The sequence below is a fragment of the Cuculus canorus genome, chromosome 4 (genome assembly GCF_017976375.1).
Source record: "Cuculus canorus isolate bCucCan1 chromosome 4, bCucCan1.pri, whole genome shotgun sequence".
Taxonomy (NCBI): domain Eukaryota; kingdom Metazoa; phylum Chordata; class Aves; order Cuculiformes; family Cuculidae; genus Cuculus; species Cuculus canorus.
In genome coordinates this window covers 29,872,539-29,898,755 of record NC_071404.1, presented here as the reverse complement: position 1 = coordinate 29,898,755, position 26,217 = coordinate 29,872,539, and the positions used below count along the sequence as shown (strand labels likewise).

The 26,217-nt window shown below is 40.6% G+C and overlaps 1 protein-coding gene across 2 annotated transcripts in view; it reads right to left on the bottom strand.

Annotated features, from left to right (window-relative positions):
• Window positions 1-10,267: 10,267 nt before the first annotated feature.
• Window positions 10,268-26,217, bottom strand: part of KIT (KIT proto-oncogene, receptor tyrosine kinase) — a 55,505-nt gene continuing 39,555 nt past the window's right edge. For both annotated transcript variants that reach the window (XM_054065985.1, XM_054065986.1), the window contains exons 11-21: window positions 26,002-26,128; window positions 25,639-25,743; window positions 25,441-25,551; window positions 23,240-23,390; window positions 21,366-21,454; window positions 20,900-21,027; window positions 17,499-17,621; window positions 14,694-14,805; window positions 14,497-14,596; window positions 13,745-13,850; window positions 10,268-12,584 (exon numbers count right to left, since the gene is read on the bottom strand). In XM_054065985.1, the coding sequence (XP_053921960.1) occupies window positions 12,459-12,584; window positions 13,745-13,850; window positions 14,497-14,596; window positions 14,694-14,805; window positions 17,499-17,621; window positions 20,900-21,027; window positions 21,366-21,454; window positions 23,240-23,390; window positions 25,441-25,551; window positions 25,639-25,743; window positions 26,002-26,128 (1,278 nt within the window). In that variant the 3' untranslated portion in view covers window positions 10,268-12,458. The remainder of the gene's footprint in view (window positions 12,585-13,744; window positions 13,851-14,496; window positions 14,597-14,693; window positions 14,806-17,498; window positions 17,622-20,899; window positions 21,028-21,365; window positions 21,455-23,239; window positions 23,391-25,440; window positions 25,552-25,638; window positions 25,744-26,001; window positions 26,129-26,217) is intronic.

The following is a 26,217-nucleotide window of genomic DNA, read 5'->3' as shown; positions in this document are numbered from 1 at the left end:
CTACTTTTTCTTAAGCAAAGAGCAAAGCACTTTGTTCTTTGCATAGATATGGTTACATTATTTTCTAGTATATTTTCAGGTGGTATTTTTCACCACGGCCAGGCCTGAGGTACGAGGCGATTTAGGGCTTGGAAAAACAGTTGTAACTAGATGTAACCAGCAGCATAAATGGGTTCCCTTCTACTCAACCTCACTTACTAGATCCTCATTTAGGGTGTTGCAATTAGATGAAGTAACGTCTGAGACTGAAAGAGGGAGAATGACCTTATTCTAGGATTTTTTTTTGTAAATAAGACATTGAAATCAAAACAAGGCAATGTTGTACTGGAGACGAAAACGCAAGAAAGAAGTGGCTAGTCTGGTTAGCAAGAGGCTACCTAAAATCTTTTTCTAAACAGGAACTTGAGGTGGAAAAGGAGAAGGAAACACCCCAAAAAGTATGATTGGTCGTGGCATGCAGACTAAAGATAAGAGCATCAAAAGGAGAATCTGTGCATGGCAGGTGGAAGAGGTCAGTACTCAGAAATGACCTCATATATTTTGGGTGGGAGGCAAGGAGGAGCCATTCTCACCCCTGCTCCTGCAAGCATCTCTCCCAACCTGGCTGCACTGCAATGCTTCCTCTTCGTGCTGCCTTTGCCTGGTCTTCTGAGACCATGGGAAAGTTTTCAATAAAAATGCAAAATTCAGGGAGACAAGCTTAAAATAAAACTAAGAAAAAATAGAGGCAATCTATGCAGTTATTAACCACCCAATTTAAAAGGTAATTTTTGTAGTCATTATCTACCTGATTTCAAATCTTAGAACATAATGGAATATGGTTAAAAAAATTCCTTAAATGATCTGGCTCCAGACATAGCCACAGGTTGCTGTTCCTGAAACACAGGAAAATATAGGTTAGGAAACAATGTAGGAGGCAAGAGCTATGATACTTCTCGATTTCAGCTGGTTCTTCATAATATGCAGCAAAAAATCCTACCTGCTAAAGCACAGATGCTTGTTTGTGTTGTGTCTAAGTATGAATCGAAACCTTTTTTAAACAAAATCCAATGGGCACTACCTCTCTTTCAATAAGGCCCTTAATTGAGTAGTGCAGGCATCAGTATTAGGCCTGTTTTTATTTAACATATTTCATTATTCATGATCTAGAATTTTACAAAGGAGTCAATTAATTACAATTGCTGAAAAAAAACAAAACTGGAAGGTACATCAGTATTCTTCTGCCAGTAGCTAAAGTCAACTGTTTCTTTGGCAGGGAGATCCTATCCTCTGAGCCAAAATTAGCAGTGCAAGTACTCTAGATTGCTCTGTGTCCTTCTCCCCAGAGCAACTTCTTCAGGTGGTGGAGCTGGGTGTCATCAGTTCTATGGGGTGCATCCCAAGGGGGTTCTTAGTCTGATGGCGATGCCTGTGTGTGGCTGTCTCAGGAGCTGCGTGTGACTGTGCTTCAAGCTTGCTTGCTCAGAATGCACAGACAAAATAGTGCAGAATCCATGCCTTCTGAGCCCTCAGCACATCGTGCCTGTATATTTTATCCTTTCTGTATACTTGTCCCCACGTATTTCCAGGGCAGGCACAGAGGAGAAGACGAGCAGGTGGACAAGAACTACAGGTGGGTGCTGAAAAGCATTGCCAGGGATGTAGTGAAGATGCTTTGGCAGGAGCCATATTAGTAACAGCAAGCAACCTCCGAGACAACCTGTTGGCTTAGCAAGCTACATCTGTGCGCAGCTGGTTAAACAGTTCTCGTGATGGACTTCTCAAAAATAATAACACCTTTTTTCATGACAAAAGGCTTCTGGACAGCAGGATGCAAAAAGCTGCACAAAGGCTAGGTGGAAGAATAAAGCAAAATCTGAAGTATTTTTGTAAAGTCTGTCATGCATAGTCATGTCATAATATGCATGTCATAATGCATAGACTTATAGCTGGCTGTCATAGCAGCGCTGTACAGCCCACTTTCTAAACTTGGGGTAAAATGTTAAAATCAGTTGCAAAAGAATTATATTGAGTGCTTGGAGGTGATAGACTTTCTGAATCTGTACTGATTTTCAGGAACAGTCTTTTAAAGTTCAGAATAAACTTAGCCAGGAGAGAGGATTTGGACATTATTAGGCAAAACGGATCGCATTCATATGGTGTTTATAAAACACATTTGGTTGTGATTTCCCACTGCAGCAGATGGTACCCAAAATAAGAAATGACCTGGAACTTCATTACCAACAGCATCGAGTCTGCACAAGACTGCTCAGGAAAGCAAGAAAATATTTGACTCGGGGTTTTTTGAAGAACACTTTTCTTACTTTCAGTTTCTTAGAAAAGAAAGTTTATGGGAGTTCTCAGTCACTGTGGCACTGGGCAGGATGGAAAGCTAGAAGAAATATCCAGCCTCACGCTGTAGGGTACCAACCATCAGTCGCTGTCTTGGGTTAAGAAGACACATCCCCGACTGAGGCAGCTGTTCCCAAGGGGCACATGATGGGTAACTTGTTTCCAGCCTTGCCTGAGGCAGCTGATGTGGCCGTTGCCCAAGACTGCAACACTAAACGCCAGCATTCATTTTCCAGGGAAACAGCTGGAGTCTCAGATGTCTTTAAATAAGTGTCCTGGTGTCATGCGATGCCACCATCCAGCCTTCCCAGGCATGAAAGCTCTCAAGGGATGCAAATAAGAGTAATTATCCAAAGACCCAACACTAGAGAGGATGGCCATCTCTAACACTTGCCTGTTTTTGGCATTGTGCACTGTAGATTGCGGGCGTTAGCAGCCAAATACATAATCTCCTGTTTCCATTAGTTTCTGTCACTGTCATGAGTTTCCTGGGACAAAGATGAGCATGAAGCACAAAGCACAGGACTGACACAGTGCCAAGCCCAGTACTAATAGCAGTAGGATGCAGCCAGGGAAGGAGGCTGTGCCCTTACGGTGGCTTTTGAATCTGAAACTCCTAGTGACCATCTACAGCTGTGTTCGGGCATTGAGATTCGGAGTGCAGCCTTGCCTGATTTTGCTTCATTTGCTCTTGCTGGCTGACCCTTCACAGTTACTGCCATGAAGGATGGCAGCTGCTGTTGGCAGGGGCTGAGCCAGCAGTGCACAGGACATAGGAGTTCTGACTTTCTCCAGATGCTAGGAAAACTTTTTCCCTCCCCTCTGACTCTTCTTCCCTTTTTGTGTTTGCTGCAACATATCTATCTAGGTGAAAAGCATTCAGGCTGGATATCCCCATGTTTTGGGTCTTTGTTGGATCACAGACCCTGTTCCCAGCACACCTCTTACAACTCAGCCTTATTATGGGGTTCTTTCACTACGGCAAACTGCTGATGTAGTGGCTTCCCCTTTCTCAGCTCACAAAAGGTCTGCCCTCACTTCCCTATGGGGTGGAAATGACCTTCAGCTACAGTGAATTTCACAGGAGGCACAATCTGTTGTCCCAGTACTGGCTGCTTGTCTGTCTGTCCAGGTGTCTATCACTTGCAGAGGATCCCTGCTGCCCTCTCTGGGAGTCTCAGCTCAGCCTAGCACAGCCTGTTGGCTCCAACGTCACAAAGTTTAGCTTTCCTTCCTCCTCTTCTTCCTACTTCCTGATGTGTTGTGCAATTTCATATTTTGATACAAATTTGAGCCTAGACAAATATGTGTGAGTATGTAATTCAAGCTTAATCTGCCACCAGAAAAATTACTCTTTTTAATTTAAAATAACCATCTATCTGATGGTCAAGCTATTTAGCAGTTTTAACTGGAGAAAGAGCCATCCCAAAGAATAATAATGCTTCAGCGTAGGGAAGATGATTTTAGCCTGCTTTCTAAAACTTCCACTGAGCCCCCGAGGCTGGTTTGGGTTTTTTTGGTTTTATTTTTTTTTGTCAAGGAGGAGAAACAAAACAGTTTTTGCTGAAGTTCCTTGTGCAAAGGAGCAGAGGCATTTCCTTCTCCAGCTGATATGTTGTAGATCAGCTTTAACCATATTTGCAGGTATCGCTGTGGTTAGGCTTGTACATGACCACAGATTACAATTTGGGTGGCAAACAATCTAGATAGCTTGTCATATGACCGTAACGATCTTATGGCAGAGCACAAGTGAGGTCCATCATTTTCTGTGCAATCTTCTTTGTTTTTGCACTGGTCACATGGAAGCATAAAACTGCAACCTTTTGGTATCTGTTCTTCCATTGGAAGAAGGTGGCTTTGGTGGGCAAGCAAGGAACACTGATAACCCTCCACAGTCCTAATTTGTGTATATCTGTGGGCTCTGATAAAGTTAGGCTCTGCTCCAGAGAGTCTTTTGGTATCAAAAGAAGAAATCTTGAAACGACAATGAATCTACACGCACTCTCTGGGCTGGTGACAGTCGTTTTGTGTTACAGTACAAGACTTGCAGGCATCAGGCCAGTAAATATCCTTGGCAATATTGTGATGTTATTTCTGAAGGTATTTCTCTTGTAATGTCAGTCACTTAAGATTACTTCACATGTAATGTAAGTTCCTTCAACTGTCCAGATACTAGATGGTAAATGAAGAGGTTGAAATACTTACCTTCTAACTGCTTAACAGATATTTTCTTCACCGTTTGTAATTACATTACTAAAGTCCCACGGGAATCCAATACAAAATACTTTGAACTTCTCTTAGGACCTTATTTTTCTCTCCCCAAATAAGTGTGAAGTATGAGAAAGCAGATGTGATGTATTTAGACCTAAATAACTTTCTGCTTTGAAAAATCTGACAAAGCATTGTTCTCCTTCAGCCGTTCCTCTCCCTTTCCTCCTTTCCTTCAGGAACTGATGTTTTAAATGCTCTTCACTTTGAATAAATTTTATAAAAGTATGTCCAAACCACCATCATTTGGTGATTCAAACAGGCATTGCTCAGGGCAGAGCCGAGTCTGATCCGAAGGAAGTAAATCCATCTATTACTTGTGATTAGAAAAGTGCTGGGGTGGTGATCAGCACACATGATCATCACACGTCCTGGGGAGCCTACGTAATTGCACACGAAGTTGGTTAAAGGGAGATTTGTTCCTAAAGCTCTTTAAAGAAGAGGCCAGAGGGGCTTGTGTCTCACCACACAGCCTGCCCAAGCAGCGTTATTTGCCTGCAGGATGCTGCTTTCTGCAGCTGCCGCACGCTAACAAACACAACTCAAGGAGGAAGCTGAAGCCTACCCACTGCTAGAGAGAGGTCTTGAGCAGTTTGCCAGAAACCAGGATCTTCCCCAGTGCTGTATTGCTAGGCCTTCATAGAAAAATCAAAATTAAACACAAAATTAAACAAGACCTGAAGCTGGTGAGGCAATTTTATTAAGCAGCAGTAATAATAATTATGAAAATTAAAAAAAAAAAAAGCCTAGAAGTACTAAGTATCATAAAATTAGGTGGTTTTTCCCCAGGTTTTTTTTTGGCAGAGGCTGTAAGGAAGCAGGTAATATGCTTCCTGCTGGGATTAACTGGCAGAGTAAAAGAGGCCACCTGGGAGGCAAATCCTCTAGGTTAACTCCTACGGCTCCTAGAGAAATTCTTGTCCCCTGTCAAATGCTGGTGGCTTCTCTCGAGAGGGTCCAGTGAGATACAGTGCAGATGTCCCCCTTGATCCTTGAAGTCCCATACGTGGCCGCAGAGACAATCTGGGTGGTGAGTCTGAGGCCAATGCTGCTGAGGATTTTTGTCCCCATGTTGGGGTCCCAGTGCTCCTGCTGCCCTGAGTCCTCCTGATGCATCCTTGCAGAGGCTGTGCAGCAGAGTGCTGGCAGTGCAGCACAACACGCAATCTCTGGAGGGATCATGCAATGATATTTTTATGATTGAAAATTTGATTTGGTTTGTTTTTCCACTTAAGTGGCCAAAATCAGCTTGGATCTCTTTGCTGCAACTTTACAAGTGAAACGCAAACAACCGCTGCCATTCAAAGAAGCCTGAGAAATTCTAGGAAGCTTCTAACGAACTGACAGTTGATGGCCAGAAGGGGTGCAGAGAGGCACTGGGCAGCAGTGTCCTCTGGGCTGCTGCTGGAGCTACCTCCTTGTAACCCAGGGCTCCACTTCTGCAACACGGCTCCCCATCACCAGGCTCAGGCTCTTCAGGACAATGCCCTCAGGCTTCTTATATGTCGAGTGGCTTGACCATGAGCTTTTGAAAAGTAATTATAATCCTAGAATTCTACTAATTTCCTTGGGATGTTTTTAACAGTACTGCCCATATTTGTATACTTTCTCCATCCCTCAAAGTGCCAGAAGCTCTTAAGAAAAGAATAAAACTTCCAAAATTAGTTATATAACTAATTGTAATGAAACAATTTGATTTTATCCTTTTTAATTAGTTTCATCAAGATAGTTCAAAAGATGCTGACAAATATGCTCTACAAACATTTATTTCTATTCTTAGAAGATACTTTAAAGCATACTTAATTCCTGTGCCTCCCCCCCTTTATTGTCTTAGTTCTCTTAGATTGAATAGCTAAAATGGATTACAACACTAATTTTCCTCTCTTCCCTTAAAATGAAGCTGCTTGCACACACTGGGGTGAGTGAGGACACCTTTGCAAGCCTGAGTTGCAAAGGGATAAAGCTAATGTTTCCTCCACACCTTGGTGGTATGCAGCATGAGAGGGTCATTGTGCTTCTGCTGCTCTTAGCAATGCAGCAACTCAAGGCTATCCTCAGGCAGGCAGAGGGCTGTGCAACTACTTACTGCTTTTGGTGGAACAATTGCCATTTTTGATTGGTTGTTTCTGGTCCAAGGAAAAGTTTTTCTTTTGGTGTTTTGATTCAGAGACATCTCATCTACCAGAGTGAGTTGAAACACAAAACATGTTGTACAATAACTCTGGAAATTTCCGAATAATACTAATTTCTGGAACAACATGACTATCTAATGTTTGGTCCCACCAAAAGAAGAAAAACACAAAGAGCTTTTGAATGAAAAATGGCTGAAGGGGAAAACAGAAAACTGTTTTCATCTCATAAATGAGTCTTAATTACTTTGCTATTTTAATTCAAAAGAGGTATTTGGAAATTTGCTATTGCCCTTTTAAAATTTTCTTTTAATGCGTTTAATGTGCCAGAGGCATGAGGAATGTCTTTCAATCCTTTCATCTCCAGCCCACCAGGCAGCTAGACCCAGGGCAGCTGCTCTGCTCACCAGCCCTCCTCCCACCATGAGCAGGCAAGTCAAATGTCATGTGATTTCAGTCACCAAATGTGAGTGCTCAGATGTGACACTAAGCCAACTTCTTTTTTGATGACCACACCAACATCCCACTCCCCCAGTCACATATTAAGAGCAAGTCCCCCTGCCCAGTAGATACTTAGACCAGCCTGAAGCATGTGACGTGGAATTCACAGAAAAAGTGCAGCCAGACATTGGTGCTGGTGCTTCTCAAAATAGGCATATTTACCCAAAGCCACAGATTATTTCACACTTTCTGCAGCCACAGAAGTACTGGGGTAACTAGCACTGCACACCAATGTGTACTGATCTGCAGGGAAACCTATACGTTGTGCTTTCCTGCCTGGCGACTTGATGTGCTAAACCTGCCACACAACTCCCTTATCTGATGTTGCTGGCATTGCTCAGTGAGGCTAATGGGCCCTTCAGGGTCCGTTAGTTTCTACTGCCTGTCACAACCAAGCTAAAATGATTACCAGGTGACAGACAGAAATATCGTCACTGGAGCTATCACTGCTACCAATCACATCTTCTGCCTCACTGGCAGCTCATAGATAGTTATCACTGTAAAGAGTTACCAATAATTAATTAATGAAATACAGACGATCCTTCAGAAAACATAGCCTCAGAGCAACTTTTGGACATAAACTGACTGGTTACAGCAAAATCTTTTAAGAAATTAGTGCTCAGGAAACATGGCAATTGAAGGTCGTCTGTAACCATTATTAAGAGTTACAGAACTTTCTCGAAATCACAAGAACTGCAGAGTAGGTTTTCATAATTTTGTTACAGCTTCAGTTCTAAACTAGGGGCTAAAAGATCTATGTAACTGCTCCGTGTCTTCTATTGAGACCCAGACCTCCCCACAGAACAAGTGGGAAATTTCCTAATCCATGTACAGCAAGAGGGAAACACTTCACTCTCTCAGGTTCAGCCTACAAGGCAGTAGAATTAAGGATGCTGTTGTTCAACCTCTCTAGTGATCACTGAACATTTCGGTCCAGAGTGTGACCAGTTGTTCCCTGGTGACTTGGCCAGGCACATTGTGTCTCCATTTACAGACAACCTCCACAGAGACGTATATGGCATACAGATATGAAGGAGAGTCAGGAACAAAAAAAGCCAGCAGTGACAAAGCATATTAAACTGGTCACTGACTCCATGATCTTTCATTTTCACTCCCACAGAGACTAAAACTGTTTTCTTCTCTAGCTAGTAAAGAGAATGCAGGAAGAATCCTTCCATAGTGTACAAAAGTAGGATTTTCTTTCCTACTTCCAGCCAAGTGAATGTTAAGGGTCTCCGAAGGGCCCTTGCCAATTGCAGAATAACAGATTGGTTGAGGTTGGAAGTCACCTCTGGAGATCATCTGTTCCAACCCCACTGCTCAAGCAGGGTTATGTAGAGCCAACTTCCCAGGACCATGCACAGTTGTTATTTAGGATCTTGAAGGATGAAGATTCTACAACCACCGTGGCCAACCTGTGCCAGTGCTTGGTCACAACCACCGTGGCCAACCTGTGCCAGTGCTTGGTCACTCTGCCAGCCAAAAAAAAAAAAGTGTTTTCTGACATTCAGAGGGAACCTCCCACATTTCAGTTTGTCCCCACTGACTCTGGTTCTGTCACTGGGCACCACAGGAAAAGGTCTGTCTCTGTCCTCTTTATTATCCCTTTCAGATATTTGGTCCATACTCCTGATGGTTGATGCTGGTAACGTGGTGGTAGTTTGTCTTTAGATTTGGATACAATAAGGCTCTGAAGGACAGAGCATATTAAATGCCTACCTGATATACTTTTCCATGTAAGCTACTGCCTAGAACTGTACACAAGAAAATAATTCAGTTCCGTGCGACCATGAGCAGACACAGAGGCAGTAATCATTGTGAGCCTTGTAGTAACAAAATAAGAGAAAGATTTTTTTTCTTTTCAGAAAGCAGAGATGCTGTATTCTAGGTTGTTTCAGAAGGGAAAATAAAATTATGTGTTAACCAAATAAAAGCATAAAATGGCTCCTTTGGTTATGCTAAATGAGAATTCACAATTATTTTCACCAATTCAGCTACTGCAATGACTCAGTATGAAGTTTACTTTCCTGAATGTGGGGTGGATAAGATAGGATAATAAATGGTTCAAAATCAGCCACAATCTTGGTATTTTCTGAAGCATTATTAGAGAAAAATGACAATGCTAATTGTGGCAAAGCTTGCACCCCCTGGCTCCTCACAAAAATTAGATGTAATTTCATTAATTAGTTTTAACAGACAGATCCGAGACCTGGGCAAAAGAAAAAAAAAAAAAGAAAATAAAAAGAGGAAGCTGTTTTAAAAAGGAAATTCTGGAGGAGGAGAGCTCCTCAAGGAGGTCTGTTGACAGAACAGAAACGATTAAGGACCAAAACAGTCAAGGTCTGTGTCTCATATGAGTTATTAGAGGTTTTTGGTAAGATAGTTCTAGATACTTTAGCATATATGCTCTGCACCTACTATTAAACTACACAGCAACAATGCTGATGGAAAGCCTTATGCAGACGAGCCTGTGAGCAGGCAAGTCACAAATTTCAGACCTGGAGCATTTAAAGCAGAGGGTCATTCACTATGATGCAGAGTACCTGCTCGGCAAGGGAAGTATTTTCTCTTGATGACCCCCCGAGTGCAAGCAGTGCTGGGTATCTCATGCTGCCTCTCCTGCAGTGCTGCATTCAGCCTGTCCAGCATGTGCTCTAGTGCCAGTGTGCAGGAGGGGACGAGAGCATGTGTGTGTGCATGTGTTTGTGTTAAGGGAGAATATTCAGCACCACTGCAGCCTTCCAGGGGCTCCAGCTGCCTCTGCAACCATTCCCTTTCTAACACTGAGATGCATTTGTTCAGTTTTAAATAATACTATTCACAGCATATACATTGCAGTCTACGGGATCAATCTCTTAGTTGCAATTTTTTCCAGAATAAAATTACATCCAAGTTTTCAAGTATTTTTCCCATATATTGACAGGTAAAGAACTTTCATAAACATTAAGGTTTTCTGGCTCACATTTGCAAAAATGTTTCAGAATGCCAAACTTGACCTCTGTGTGGCCAGACACTGAGATTTTGCTTCAACCCAAGAATTTATTAAGACATCCATGAAAATATTTCATCTTAACATAGTACACATTAGTAGCATTTGAATACATATTTACAGATTTATTTGAACTTTTCTGAACTGCAATTCTACAACCGAGCAACATATCCATAAGTGTTTAATGAACTTTCAAACACTTACATATTTATACATATAGTTTTTGCATATATATATATATAAAAAAATACTTTTGAGACTCAAGGACTGAGAATAGTCAAAAGGACATTATTGCTACATTTCCATATTTACAAAAACAATGCATAAACCCATTTAGAACACCAAGCCATTGCAAAATAAGTTTCAAAAATCCCAAAATTATAAAAATATAATTTTCAAGAACGAAAAAACCCAAGCTTTTTTCAGCTAAGTGTCTGTTAAGTACCGAAATATCTATAACAACTAGCTTGCCTACAGTTGCTCTGAAAGCCAACATGTTACAAAAGAGCTTTTATAGCATTAAACTGAAAATGCTCAACAACAAGTATGCATAAGAGTGCCTCCAAACAACTGGATAACTTTGGAAAGGTGCAACAGCCTAAGTAACTTCAGTGCAAATGGCTAATTTTTTACTTACTCTGAAAGACAGATTCCTGTAACAATAAACCAAATGCACAGTCATACAAGGAGCATGGTATTCAACATAAACCAAGACATACTACCAGTGTGTGTATTTACAATTGCCTTGCATTTGGGCAGTTACTTACACATTGAAATTGCATGTAAACGCAACCAAAATCCTGATAAAGTATAAGTTACAGAGTGCTTAAGTGCATCGTAAATAAATAGGTACTTAACTAGTACTCTGCCTCTGACAAATGCTTCTCTCAATACCTTCACTAATTTCTAGGGCACAGAAACAAAGGAAAAGAATAAGCAGTGCCTCCAATGGGAAGAAAAGGCATTAGGAGATACTTGAGCACAACCCTGGACTCAACAGATACTGACCCTAAAGTTTCATGTCTATCAAACAAGACTGAAGGAATTCTTTCTCTTATCCCATTTACAAATTCAGTGCTTCCTAGTCAGGTCCTTCACTATGATCTCTGGACTACCATAGACATATGAAATTATTTGGGGCAGGGTAGAATAGCCCTTTCCAGTTAGCATTATCAAGGCCTGCCTGTCAGAAAGATTCACTTGGGTAGGACAAGATAAAGTAAGGGCCCCCAGGAGAGAATTTTCTGTCTCTGCTCTTGCTTAGATAAGATGACTCATTAAACAGCCTCTCTTCCAGACACACAGTTTACTGGAAGCAGCCTTCCTCCTCTATTTTGACCAACTTGGCAGGGCCCACCTACCTTTGGTGAATACTTTTGGACGTAATCATTAGCAAGACAAGCATTGAAGTCCTCTGGCTCCCAAGGCAGGAGGATACAGGAGCAATTCAGGCTTCGTGGCAGGGCAAGACCAAGTGATGGGCAGTGCTGTTCCTGGCAGTGGACGGACCAGTAGGAAGTAGTGCATATACCCATGGAAACCTCACGACCAGTCTGCAAGGCTGACAGTGTGAGTAATAAAGACGAGGATCCATGCTCTCTTCTCTCCTCTGGTTCAAACCCCAGAGCTCCTAGGAGGGTTTGCTGCTGTGAAGACCGACTTTAGAAGGGGTTCAGTCCCTTCACCGCTCTTGCCTGGGTACATATAGCACCCTTGCTGGCTTCCAACCTGCAATACCTTCCTGGGAAAGCTTCTCAGGCTGAGTTGGATATGGAAAGGGGCTTGCAAAGCCATTAGCTTCATATTTGTTTATTTCTTGAATTCAGCAAAACCAAAATTAATTAGAAAATTACTATAGGCTTTCCAGGCATGGATCCAGAGAAAGATAACTGCAGATTTGTTTTGATCTGTAGTTATCTCAATCCACACCCTGGCTCAGGATTTCTTTTGGTTTTTTGTTTTGTTTTTTTTTCTTCAGATCTGACTCTCTACTGCAAATACACACAATACAGCAAAATATTTACAGTTTCAGTTAACATTGCAATGATGCCTGTAACCGTGCTCCGCAGATTAAGTTTATGTGTTAACAGTGTGTGGTAAAGGACAGTATTACAACAACGTTTCAGCTACAGAGTGGTAGTAGTGAGAAAGTAAGAGAAATTATTGAAGTTGTCCCTCTCTCACCCCCTGCACAATACAAACAGCTAATACATCTGGGCTCCTCTTCTTCCAGGTGCCACTCAAACATCTTCACGTACCAGGAGAGGCTGAGTAGATGAAGCACTGCTACCCACTGAATTAATCCTCACCGAGTGGTCTGGAGCATTTCCTTCACTGGAAGGTGGAGTTGAGAAGTTTGCATAAACCTGCAAAAGCCGAAGACCGGTATCAATACTCCAGACAGCTCCCTTCATGTGTACTCAAAGAACTCTCCTTTCCTAGCCTTTTCCCACTGTGTACTATACACCTCCATGGCAGGGTTCCAGCTCAGGTGCTTCTTTGCAAATCTAAAGAGAGTTTCAAGTCTTCAACTTAATTTCTCTTTTAAAGAGTTAAGAACCTCAGTCTCACTTGTTAACAACACCACAGCTTCCAACTGTACGCCAAATTTCAACTAAGCTTGACAAAACACAGCTCAGGCTATTACTAAGCTCCCCAGAAACCTCACTAATATTTCCTTCACATTCTTGCTTTTGTTTTAGTAATGCCTGCACCTGCCAAAAATATGCTACAGGATGCAATTGAACATTAGCAGCTTTCAGTTTCCTCTTTTCTCAAATTGTCAGGAAGTCATGAACTCTGTGCCCAAACAAGGCATTCAGAAGGTAAACGGAAGCTGTATTTTTAAACCAGGTTGTAAACTTACTTTTTTAAAACCCAGTAACACACAATGTTATTGTGAGAAAAAAATCAAGTTTCTCATGTGCCTCCGACTTTCTGTGCCTCCAATTTTCTTTGGACTGTTTTTTCCAGTTACCCCCTCAGAAAAAGCTTGTACTAGGGAATGGTCGAAAGAGCCACGAATACAGTTTGTGACAACACACCTCCAAGGTTATTTAAAAAGAGCTAGGGCAAGCAAGTGAGAAGAGTCAGAAGGGCACCAAAAACTCACGACCTTCCTTTGTCCACCAAGCTTTTCTAATAAAAGCCAAATATACTTCTGAGATGTTTCCGAGATTAATAAATTTTGCATAGTTTAAGGTAAGATGAATTTATGCAGTACCATTGCATTTTATACAACAAAATTGTTGTGCCAGGTTTTGAGTGAGAAACATAAACCATGCAAAGAGTCTTCTCCAGATGGTACATTTCAGGTATCGGCTTAGACAGCTACTGTCTATTGGCACAGCTAAGCAAAAATACGTAGCCCAGACATCATTCCCAACACCCAAACTGACAGTGCAAAGCTATGTAAAAAATACTGGAAAATCTGTGAAGCACTCAAGCTCTTTGCTCCTCCCAGCTCTAGTCTAACGTCTTGCTTGAAACTGCCTTGTCTCCAAAAAACTAATAATCCCTAACTTACCCGTGGGGCGTTATCTGAAAGCTGCTGCTCTATCAGCTGTACGATTTGTTTAAATGTGGGTCTCCGTAAAGGATCAGCATCCCAGCAACTCTTCATTATGTCATACCTGCAAAGATACTGAAATTAAGTACTGCTCCTGAAGAAATCCTTAGAGCTCTTATCTCACCTCCATTATTATTTGAAAGAGAGACCCCTTCCCATACTTTGCCTTCTTTAAATGACTTTTAAGAATAGAAATAGTGTTGTTAACACATGTACTTTTGACAACAAAGGACTCAACACTAGTCGCTGGACAGTTTTCTTTGACAGCTCACTAAGTATCAATCCATTTACAAACCAGTGAATTAGGGATAGCTTATAAAGGTCACTAGCCAGTCCTCTTACTGTCAGGAAGTACAGCACAAATGCAGATGCTGTACAGTGTGGTGATACATCTCACTGACTTCTTTATCTGAATTAAAAATGTTTAATTATGCTCTGTGATCTGTCAATAATATATTGACACAGAGCAGATGTCATGCCCAAGTGATAAGACAGTACAAGGCATGAGTGCATTTCACTGCTTATAACAAACAACACAGGCATTTATTCCGCTAGTTAGATTACATGAATTATTTAAAAAGTGAAAAGAACTTCAGGAAAAAAAAAAGACAATGGGGCAGTGCAACAAGCCTTAATGCAAAAAAGAAAGCTTCCCTTCCTTTTCATCATTACTGATGTTTGGTGATTAGAGGTGTTGGGTGCTCGCTTACATTTCAGGTGGTGCGCACTCAGGGCTGAACATCCTGTATCCCTCCTTGATCATTTTATAGAATTTAGAGTCCACGGGCATCCCTGGATACGGGCTGCTTCCTGTTGAGAGAGCACGTAAGCAATGTGATTTCTGCATCTGCAGTAAAATCAAAATGAAAAAGAAATCGCCTGAAGTACAGTTCTAGAAGGAGCTTACCTAAAGAAAAGAGCTCCCAAAGCAATATCCCGTAAGACCAGACATCACTCTCAAAGGTGTAGACGCAATTGAAAATACTTTCAGGTGCCATCCACTTCACAGGAAGACGAGCCTTTCCAGCGAAAAGGCAATAAATTAAGACAATGAACATAAGACATACAAAATTCAGAAGACGAACCTTTTTTACTTCTCACATGCTTTAAATAGTCATTAAACCAAGAAACAAAAGTAACCAGCCAAAAATGGAAACCTCAGCATTTTAGAGTCGCCAAGCCCTGCATGGCTACTAATCCGTCTTTCTGTGGGTCTACGAACCTCTTGCAGTACCTTGCATTCTGATTTTCTGTATACTGTGTGATTTCCTCTATCTTGTTTATAAGGGATAGCAGGAAGTTAGAGCAATAGAATATATATGACCACTGCATGGTTCCTTATGCAAATATGCAAGTCTGCTTCCAGGGACTGGATACCACTGGCACAGAGACGAAATTCACAATATCAAGATGCTTCAAGTGTTTAACCAATAATTAAGACACCTGCTTTAGCTCAGTGTATCAGAGAATAAAAGAAAAAAAAAAAAAAGGAAGAAAAGAAAATTCACATGGAAGAAATACATTGACATTTTTCTCAAGTTTGTGTGGGGACAGATATCCCTTAGGGAGCAGAGGAAAGGGCACAAAAAGCCTTTGGATTTGCTTCCACCTTTCTCTCCCTGCTTTGTTCTTTCCTTGTTTGTCTATAGGAGCTGGTCAGGCTTCAGTCCTGAATGTTTGTCCTGCTCTGGAAGAAAACAGACCTCTTCCTTTTAAGTGGTCTTGTCACAATGCGTCCAAAGATGTATTTCAACCATACTATAGAAAACAGCTTTGAAGTCTTCCAAGGAAAGGAGAAGCAGAAAAGGAGCTAAACGGAAAGGAAAAGAAATGAGGTGGAAGAAAGGCAGCATTGGCCATGGGCTGGCCCACCAGAGAGGCAACCCGAGTTGTTTATTTCCTGAACAACACAGACAGCACTCACTCTTCTTGGCCAAGCTCCCAGCTGCTGTCAGCAGCACTGCCTCCCAGCCATGTCCACAGCTACCAGTGCCCCAGCACTACTGACTCCCAGCACTAAGATCAGGCCAGATGCAACTAGACACCTCCTGCAGCCACTGCTTCCCCTCTCCACAGGCAGCTGCAGCCTATCCTCCTCTGACCCTTTCAAGCTATTCTCTGGCAACTCAGGAAACTTAAAGGGTAGCCTAGACATGTAAAACTTAATTACTTACTGTCCGCTTCCCTCCTAAGCTGCTGGTCTAAAATTCCCAATCCCAGGAGCCTTGACTGATCAAACCACGCCTGAGCTGATCCTGACCCTCAAAGCAGCTTTCTTACACTAAATGCTACTCAATATTTTACCAGGACAACCATTCCTGACTTTTTTCTGCTCTTGTTGTTCCCTAACCTAAAGTTCTAGGCATCCAGTAGCTGGTACCAACATTGTTTTTTAAAATAACCAATAAAACCATCTCTCTTGTAGCGTAGAAGAGGGATGCTCTAGGTACCTAGCACATCAGGGACTGCTGGGTGACAGCAAACCAGCAGAGATCTCTCAGATACCCAAGATGCCATGGACTGACAGGCATGGCAAACCACTTTGATGAGAGATGCTCAGGTGTGAAATTCTCTCTGTCTTTTGCCCAAAGCCCAGATGAGCAACCCTCACTTTGTGTGTTAAGTCCTTAACCAATGACCAGCCCCTGCAGCACTCAGTTGCTCGTGAATCTTAGCGTATCTTGTTCAACATGGATCTTCTCTCTTTTGAAAAACAGCACAAGGAAAACCAAGTGTACACTGAAGACAGTGGATGGCTGCATGTACCTGATGCAGACTTACAACACTGACCCAGGCAGCACAAACCAGTTTGAGACACACAATACCTATTACTCTGTAGCACACTTCAGTTTAACCAGACAGATTCGATTCGCTTTTCCAGTAAGGCTCCTTTTACTGTACTAGCATTTTAAAGGGGACTTCACATACTGTCAACGCAATCTGCACCACTTCAAAGTGTCTTTGTACCCCTGCAGAGGTGTATTATGTATCAGTGTAATTGGTACTCTTCTACATAGAAGGTTTTAAAGTTTTCTCATAAAAATATAATGTCTTTTTCCAACTCTGTTCCAGGGTTTAATTACAGCTGCAAGTTAAAGCTATCTGTTACACATACAAGGTTAAAATCTGTATGTGGAATCAGATAAAACCAAGGCTTTTTTGCCTCCCACTATGCCTTAATAAATTCACACTTCAGAATCCAGTTTCTCTTGTCTGAGTGATGATTTGTAGTAAAGAACAAGTTGCAATCCCTGATTATTTAGATATTTTTAGAATAAACTATTTTAGAAATGAATAAACATAGCAATGCCCAAAGAAAAAGTTTCAAAATAATTATACTTAGAACTGGGCTACCAGAATATTCTAATGGCAAAACTTGCAATTACTCATAAAGTTATTTTTTTTAGTACGTTATGATATAACAGAAAGGCTGGGCGTTACATCAGTGCAGCAAAAACATCTCCTCCACTACAACATACATTTAGAGACAAGCATGTTTTTTGAGTATAACAACATGTATATACCAAGGGTTTTCTCAGCACACATATCTGTGTCAGAACTGCGCCTCCTAACATTCCTGACCAGCACAGATATATAGCAGAACTGGGAAATCTATACTTCTGTCTAACTAAAAAAGACTCTTCTTTGCAAGTCAAGACAACAGGAACTCCCATAACTTAAAACAGGTGGATGAAGTATCATATGTACTTACATTTCCTTTGACCACATAATTTGAGTCATTCCTTATATCTCTTGCCAGGCCAAAGTCACAGATTTTTGTTATTCGACCATGAGTTAGAAGAATATTTCTTGCGGCTAGATCCCTGTGAATGCACTAAACAACAAACAGACAAACAAAGCTATTTTATAATATCCTTAACAGGCTGTTGTTTGGTTTCATGTTTACTTAGCTATATAACTTTCTGCATTATATATTTTATGGCAAGCTGAAAGTCATAGTGAAACCATCTGTTCATAAGCTTACTCAGATAAATAAACAGTCTAGTATAGGATCTTTACTATCATGACATTGATCCACATAGTTAAGGCTGCGTTGCCTATGTATTCATTTTAGAAAACAACACTTGTAGTCACTTCAAATTTCCTAGTGTTTCACATATGCAGCTAAAGTATAACGGACCTTTTCTCTGACCTTTCATCAAGAAAATCACTAGCTTGTTTCCTAACACAGGACCCATAAGGGTAAAACATGGTTTGTTTCTAAAATAATTCTAATCTCCTAGTCAGTAAATATTGTGGTTGAGGGAAAAGTGCTGAAAAGCTGAACATAAGGAAAATTATGGTAACAACTTCAAAACACACAAGTCAGGAAACTGAATTCCATTGCAAAAATACTCTTCTGGAACCTGGGGTTTTAAGTATTAATACCTAGTTTTATAAGCAGATCTAAGTATTTGAAAGTGCTGGAAATTTTCACACGCCAGCATCTCAACAACAAACATTCACACATTCAGTGACCTAACTAGCTTATATTCCAGCTATAACTTTAGAAGTGTGCACAATTTGTAACTGCAGCTCCAGAAGGGTGCCTGAGTGTCCCAGCAGTTGTGTTTTCTTTGTATGCAATTGTGAAGCCAACAGAGAATGAGGCAGTTCTCTAACAAGCTCCCACTTTATTGGTGGTGGTATATAGTACACAGACAACAGCTTTCCAAAAAAACAGCTGAAGACAGTAGAATTTTTCTCCCTTTTTTTTTTTTTCCTTGAAATACAAAACTTTATGAGTTCCCTACAAAAAGTTACTTAAAATATCAAGAGTTACACAAATCAAACTCAGAAAATTGTAACTGCAGGTTGTACAAGCAACTTAATTGCTGTCCCTTTTACATGCTCACAGGAGGAACCATTTTTAATGATGACTACTTTCTCAGGGGACTCTCATTCACCTCCTTGTCCAATACACTCGTCACTTTGCGTATGTGAAGCTGAGAGCATAACTAATGAAGGAACAGCCAATCATCCAGCATGTCCCTGCCTCGTTGCTCCAGAATCAGTACAGTCTACATTGAATAAAGAGTTTGTCCTCTGGAGGAAACCCAGTCTTGTGATTAAGACACCATGTACTTAACAAGGGAATTATCCCCCCAGGACAGGCTCCTATGCTGACTCCTGCACAGAGGCACTTTTATCCTGTGTTTGCAGTGGGAATTGTGACTCTTAATTCTACTCCAAAGGAAACCCATATTAAAGCTTGCTCTTGCACTTGTGTTCAGAGGCACTTATATGCCCCCGAGTCTCGATACACAAACAAGTTGCAGAAGAGCATCTGGGTTGCTGGTTTTGATCTGCATGGGCACGAGGCAATGTGAAGCATCTTATCCATTGGCCCACACTACTCTACACTTACGAGCTGGAGCCAAGAGTGCGTATTTACTCAACCACTGAAGAGGACCTAACATAGTAACGTGTTAGCACAGTGCATCTTAACTCTGTGATAAAGCTGTTATTTCTGCACTGCCAAAGTGATACTGCGTGTTACTTCCCAACCTCACAGTGAAGTGCTGTTACATTCATTATTGCCTTTGCTACTCAATACCATGGTGTCTGTTTGTATCAATGGGAAGGCTATAAAGAAAACAGTCACCAGGAACAATGCATAGCAAATCCTGGGGATATAGTACAGGATAACTGTAAGAAATAAAGAATATGTGTGCTAAGCACTAGATGTCCTGAACAGCGAAGGATGTAAAAGCCTGGTGAAAACCATTAAAACCTACAATATAATGTGTGTCTGTCAGGCCTGTTTGAAACTGATGACATATGAAAAATAAATGAAAGGCTTTGGAAGGAGGAACACTGGGGAAACAAACAAGTGCAAGAGCAAGTTTTAATGTGGGTTTCCTCTGGAGTAGAATTAGAGCCACAATTCCCACTGCAAACAGGATCCCAGGACTACCTTACTTTCCTTAAATTGCATAAGTTTGGTTTTGCACTTTATCCAGGGTGCAACTGTACTATCCCATGTCTATGTTAGTTACAATGCTTACATATTAAATGGTGTTTTTCCAATAAAATGTAGGAACAACTATACAGAGATAATAATAATTATGCTGTGCTTAAGACTTGTGTTGTTTATATATCCTTTTCTGTTATGCAATATCTCTACTATGAGACCCAGAGAAACGTTTGTTATGCTCAGGGCAGGCAATGAAGACTCTTTGTGGGTCTCTTGTCTAGTTTTGTCTTTCCAGAAAAATTAAAATTAGTGCACACATCCTGTGCACTAAGGCATCCCGCTAAAAAAAACAAACCAACTACTCAGTGTGATAACTCCATTTTTTAAGGCAGCATTCTGCATGAAAGAAGTAGGAAGTGCAGCAATGTTTAAAACTCATGCAAACAGATAGCTTTTTATCTGTCTTTGGCCTATTCTTAGTTTGTAAACTCTCCAGCAATTCCATAGAGAATAAATCTTAAACTCTTGAGAGTTAATTATTTTTGAAGGCATCCACATATTAAGTTTCCAGTTCTTTCACGATTTCCATTTAATTCCCATGCTCCAGAGAAGTCTGAAGAAATAACTCTTTGGGGTTCCTGTGGGTTTCAGTTTCTCCAAAGCCATCATCAGTTCTCATGAAACTACCTGGATGCTCCAGGAAACGATCACACTCGTAAGAGGCACCACCCAAGCTAGTCAGTGTTCGTCTGTGCCTGCTGCCTCTTAGCAGATGACATTATTAATTAGTGGAGTCTTGTGGTGCAGCAAACACACTTTGCTGCAATTGCTCTCCTGTTCCCTCCTTGATATTTCCATGACTAGTTTCTGCTCATGAACAAGACCACTGATTCTACTAGCCTGAATTGTGAATACTCAATCATACTGATTCATATTGACTACTGTGTACCCTATATTCTGTTTATGGGATATAAACAACCATTTTTGGCCAATGAGCACAGCACAGAACTCCAACATTAGCCAAAGCTTCATGTACAAGAAGGAGCATATATATCAGTTTGCAGTGCTTGTTGAAAACAACATGTAAGTAATAACCATGTGTATTACAGGATTACATTAAGACACTGAAAGTAATGACAAAGGAAATCAGAAATCTACCACTGTTTCTGTACAGCTGCGACAAACTCTTAACTTACGTTTTTGGAGGCAAGGAAGCTCATGCCCTTTGCCACCTGGTAAGAAAAGCTTAGTAAATCTTCAACATCTAGAGCAAGTTCATCATCTTCCAGCATAGAAAGGGTAACATCCTGATCGGTATAGGACCCTACACAATATAAAACAAACCAGCTTTTGAGTGGACCAGGTACAATCATTTTGAAACAGATTTGTCTTAAACAAAACAGTCGTCTTGTTAAGAATGAGACTAGAGACACATAAATAGCCCACTGCCAAAAAGCAAAAAATAATTCTAATAGTAAATGTAAGTGCGGAGAAAAAACAAGACAATGCAATTTAGCATATCATTCTTGAGTCTTCCATCAATTCATGGTTTTTAATTGTCACTATCCATAAAAGCAAAATTATGATAAAAGTGAAAAAATCCATAATGTCCTCCTCCCTGCACTCCCACCAGCAAACAGAATTTGTTGTCACTGTACTCACCAGACTTTACTGGTCTCTTTTTATCAGCTTTTGGTGGGACTGCATACGACACTCCCGGTTTCATGTCCATGTACTCATTGACAACATCACTGTAGAGGCAGAAGATTAAATAAAACATAATTCAGTGAAAAAGGCCTCAGAAGCCATCCAAACAAAGAGCCAAGATTACACCAACCTCTGAATATAATGTTTTTCAGTATGTTGGAAATTCACAGGTGTGCAAGAAAGATGAGAAAAGGCCTGTACAGAAAGGGAGGTTTGTCAATAGAACTAATGTCATCTCAAAGTTTGAAGTGTGGCTAAGGTAAGCAAACAAGCCTTTTCACTGGTATACAGACTTCAGTCTCTATAAATAAACATCCAGATGTTTCACATGACATGATAGAGGCTACAGCTTTCTTTTTCTGCTTAGGCCAACTTCTACCAGAATATTCCAGGAACTCCAATGGTATCTGAAATGCAGAAGCTAAATGGTAAAAAGCATTAAATTCAGAGATTCCCGAGTTACAAAGGGGATTCATTTGTATTTTGAAGAATCAGCTGGGGCTTGGGACAGCCATCTGCTACATTTTTTAAGTTTAAGTCTTCTTCTTGCTACATATAATTCAAATGTACAGATTTTCATACTATATGGTTTATAAATAGAGCTGGGCACCTTTAGAAATGGTGGATGTTCTTTGGCATTTTTCACTTCATTGCCATTAGAACTCATATACATAGCTCTTCTTAGCCTGAAATATCAGTTTATTTTATGAACGATAAACGCAGCCACAGAGCCAACACGGAAGGGAGTAATGAGGTCATCAAGAGCTTTAGTCATCACCACAAACACATCTGATACATTTAGCAACTGCAACTTTACAGTAAATACTAATACAAGAACTTGTTAAATACTCTGCTGTTAATGCCTCAATGTACAATATGTACTTAAGCAGTGAGAATTTTGCACTGAAAAGAGGGTACAGCTCCAATAGCAAATAACAGCTTTGTGTTCATGTCCTCAGTGGTCCCAGCCTCCCTGGGGATCATCAGCCATCCATATATTGCCATGGCACAAACAGCTTCATCAGTACTATGTCTTGCCGGGACAAAGGACTTTACCATCTCCTAAGGGTCTGTCTGGTTCTCTTCTGTCTCCCAACACAAAGTAATGGGTCCAACAGAGCAATAAACAGACTAAAAATAAAAACGGGCAGATATTTTAACAGTCCCTAGGTTTCGTTAAGTTATGTCTCCCTCACTTTGCAAAGGGAAGGAGAAGCAGGAAATCTGCTTGGAACTGTACCTGGAAAGAGCTCTGGGTTGGTATCTAAAACAGATCAGTTAAAAATACACAGAGAAAGTAACTGAAAAAAAAAATGAAGTACAAGAGCAATCTCAGAATTGTGACATGGGTCGTGTCCTCACAAAATCTAGCGAGCTGTTGTAGCAGCTTGCCTCTGATACTGTATGGTTCTCATGTGATTTTTTAAGAAGTAATTTCTGAAAGCACGATCTTAGGAGAGTTCAGAGTATTAACACCTCAACACTCTGGGAACTGTCATCAAGCTGCTAAATGAGCACTGCCAATGCTTAACAGGAACAATAAACACAAATACACATGAAGACTGGAGCCAAGGAGTTGCATGAAATAACTACAGGAAATTTGATAAAGTAGTAAAACAGAGAGTGTATACAATCAATTGCTCTCTGTTGGAATGAACCACCCACTGTACAAATAGTATCTTTAATTAAATTGTTTCCTTGCACAGCAAAGAACCTTCAAACCCTGCTCATGAAAGGCTTCTTCACATTTCTTATCCCTAATAAACTTTGATATCTCCTCCTTCCCAATCATCTAAAACCACATGTACATTTCAGCAGGTCACACTTACGCCACAGGCTCTGCCTGATCCAAAAGATTCTCGTAAACTGCTGTTTCTGCATGTTCCTCATGTTTTGGACAAATAAATGAATCTCGTTTCCGTCTCAGAAAATTTAAAAGATCACCATAGCAGCAATATTCTGTAATGACCAGAGTGGGACCTGTAGATATATGTGAGGTTTAGAAAGCAGGTGAGTATTGTTTTCACAGCAGAAAACCTTACATAAAGATAGCATTCAGCCACGCACACAGACTGGGCTATTAAAAATCACACTGCCTACCACTGTCTAGACTTGAAGAGTTATAAAAAAGTAACCCGACATCTTCCCTTTCACAGATCAGCAACTATTGTCCAGCTAAAGCTGTGTCATTCCCAATTAATTTCCCCGCCACCACCTCAATAGCACTGCATTGTATAAAAATTAAACAAATAAGTCTTTTTCTCTTTCTTTATGTGATGATGTTTCTGGCCAGACACATCTGTTAGATTTTGCTCACTTCCTGAAGGAAGTTATTTGTTCCAAATGTTAGAGTAATTCAAGCTTCAAACATTAATCCTTTTGATTCACTTCTGTTTACAGTAGAGCTTCACACTCCTTCAGTAATGTTTTGGAAATGATGTAGAGTGTTATATTCTGCAGTATAATGGGAAAAATCATTCAAATAGAACAGCCTGCTGCGACACAAAACTACACTGTACAAGGTCTCAGAATATTAAAATGAAATCGGAAAGGAGAATCAAGTCATCTCCAGTACGGATGTTTATAGATCAAATATATGTTTTCTGAGTGAATAACTCCAGCTATGGCCCTTGAATATGTAATCGCGACACACGTTATTTCATCAGTAAGGTTATTCTCTACCACTGTTTCCTAACCTCAGTAGCTTATTTCCATTTTTCTGCAGTTAAAAATTATAGCTTTCATAATAGCAAACACACTGTTTGTGGTGGGAATTTCTTACAGACCACATTTTTTCAGCTGAGACAGGCATGCGCTCAGGTCACCAAGTCTATTTGTCAACTGCTTAAACAAATCTGTTTCATTCTATTTTTAAATCATTAAATGTGAGAGTGAAAAATGTTTTTCTTTAGTCTAAAACCATGATTTTTTACAAGCTATTTTTCTTTGAAAAATGAAGCAAAAACTTAAAAAGACAAGTATCTGTGTAAGAAGAAACAACATCTTTCATATCTAAATGCATATAAATTAAAAATACAGGACTGTATCATGGAATCATAGAATTAACCATAGAATAGTTAGGGTTGGAAAGCACCTTAAAGATCATCCAGTTCCAACCCCTCTCCAATGGGCAGCGACACCTCCCACTAGAGCAGGCTGCCCAAGGCCCCATCCAACCTGGCCTTGAACACCTCCAGGGATGGGGCATCTACAGCTTCCCTGGGCAACCTGTGCCAGTGCCTCACCACTCTCATGGTGAAGAAATTCTTCCTAATGTCCAGTCTAAATCTGCCCCTCTCCAATCTATACCCCTTCCCCCTGGTCCTATCCCCACAAGCCTTTATGAATAGCTCCTCTCCAGCTTTCCTGTAGGCCCCCTTCAGGTACTGGAAGGTCACTATAAGATCTCCTCTGAGCCTTCTCTTCTGTATTGTATCACTCTGTATTGACATTTTAGCTGTTCTGTAGCTTTTATTACGTATGAAAACAAACTTACTAATTTAATATTAAATGTGAAACATTTGGGTCATGCAATAGTTTGTTTGGAAAATCCTTTTTCTCAACTTTCTGCTGCTTAGCATTTATAACTTCAGCGGTGCCTTAACAGATACATTTATAGTTTAAACACAAGGCTAGAAGACTATACAAGATAGGCTTGTTGACTTCACTTTGGATACCAACAAGGAACCAGTTCACATATCTTTTCTTGTTTGTGAGAAACAGTGTGGTTGAGGAAAAAACTTATGCTGTGCATTTTGTCAGCTCTCAAGAAAAGAGCACACAATGGCTCACACGAAAGAGAATAACAGCAACCTTCCTTTTTAGCTGCAGCTACAGTGGTCTCTTTACTGCCTTTTGGAAGAGCCTAAAATCTAGTTTTGATAATTCACAGGTGATAGTCATGATATCTGCAACCTGCCTAAGCAAGACATGTAGTTAAGATTTCTAAAATGGATTGTTCTTCCCAAGATTCCTCCTTCTGACAATAAAAAAGGAACAGAAATAATCAATAATCTGTTGATAACCCCACCTCCAATAGTGCAAGCGCCAAGCAGATTCACAATATTAATGTGGTTTCCAAGGTAACTCAACACTTTAAGCTCTGACATCAAGGCTTCTCTTTCTGTTAAATGGGCACTTGCTGGAAGGCAAAGTACAACATTCAGTACATAACACACCAACCAGAAGGAAATGAGAAAAAATTGTACAGTATATTACAGCAACTTACGTTTCAGCATCTTTACTGCTACCGTCATAGCAGCATCAGATTTAAACAGACCATAAGCTGTGGCTTCCACAACTTTTCCAAAAGCTCCAGCACCGAGAGTTTTACCTAATAAAGCAGAACATATACTCTGTAATGACTGGGAGCTCTTCCTCCTTAAGGGTGCAGCATTTTATTTTATGATATCAAGGAAGCTATTGTAGATACGCCCGCTTGCTTTTTGTCCCAAGATAAGTATAAGAAATTACCACTATCTGCATTATTGCAAACCATCATTTTGACAAAACCCTGCTATGTTTGACCAAAGTCTCATATGAGACCTGAAGGTTTGACCTTGCAGAGGAAGTTAAATGAATCTAAACTAACCAAAACTCAACCGGTTTCTAGGAAATTCCCATTTGTGATCATAAGGAAGTTGTGTTGGATCTATGTAAACATAGTTGTTCCCATTTATTTCTTCAACAACTTTCCACTGAACTTCGTATTTGGGTTTCTGGAAAGGAAAGAGAATGGCTGTTACTACTGAAACCTCCACAGGCAGCTCACACACTTTCCTCCTAACTCAGGCAGAGGGGCTTCTGA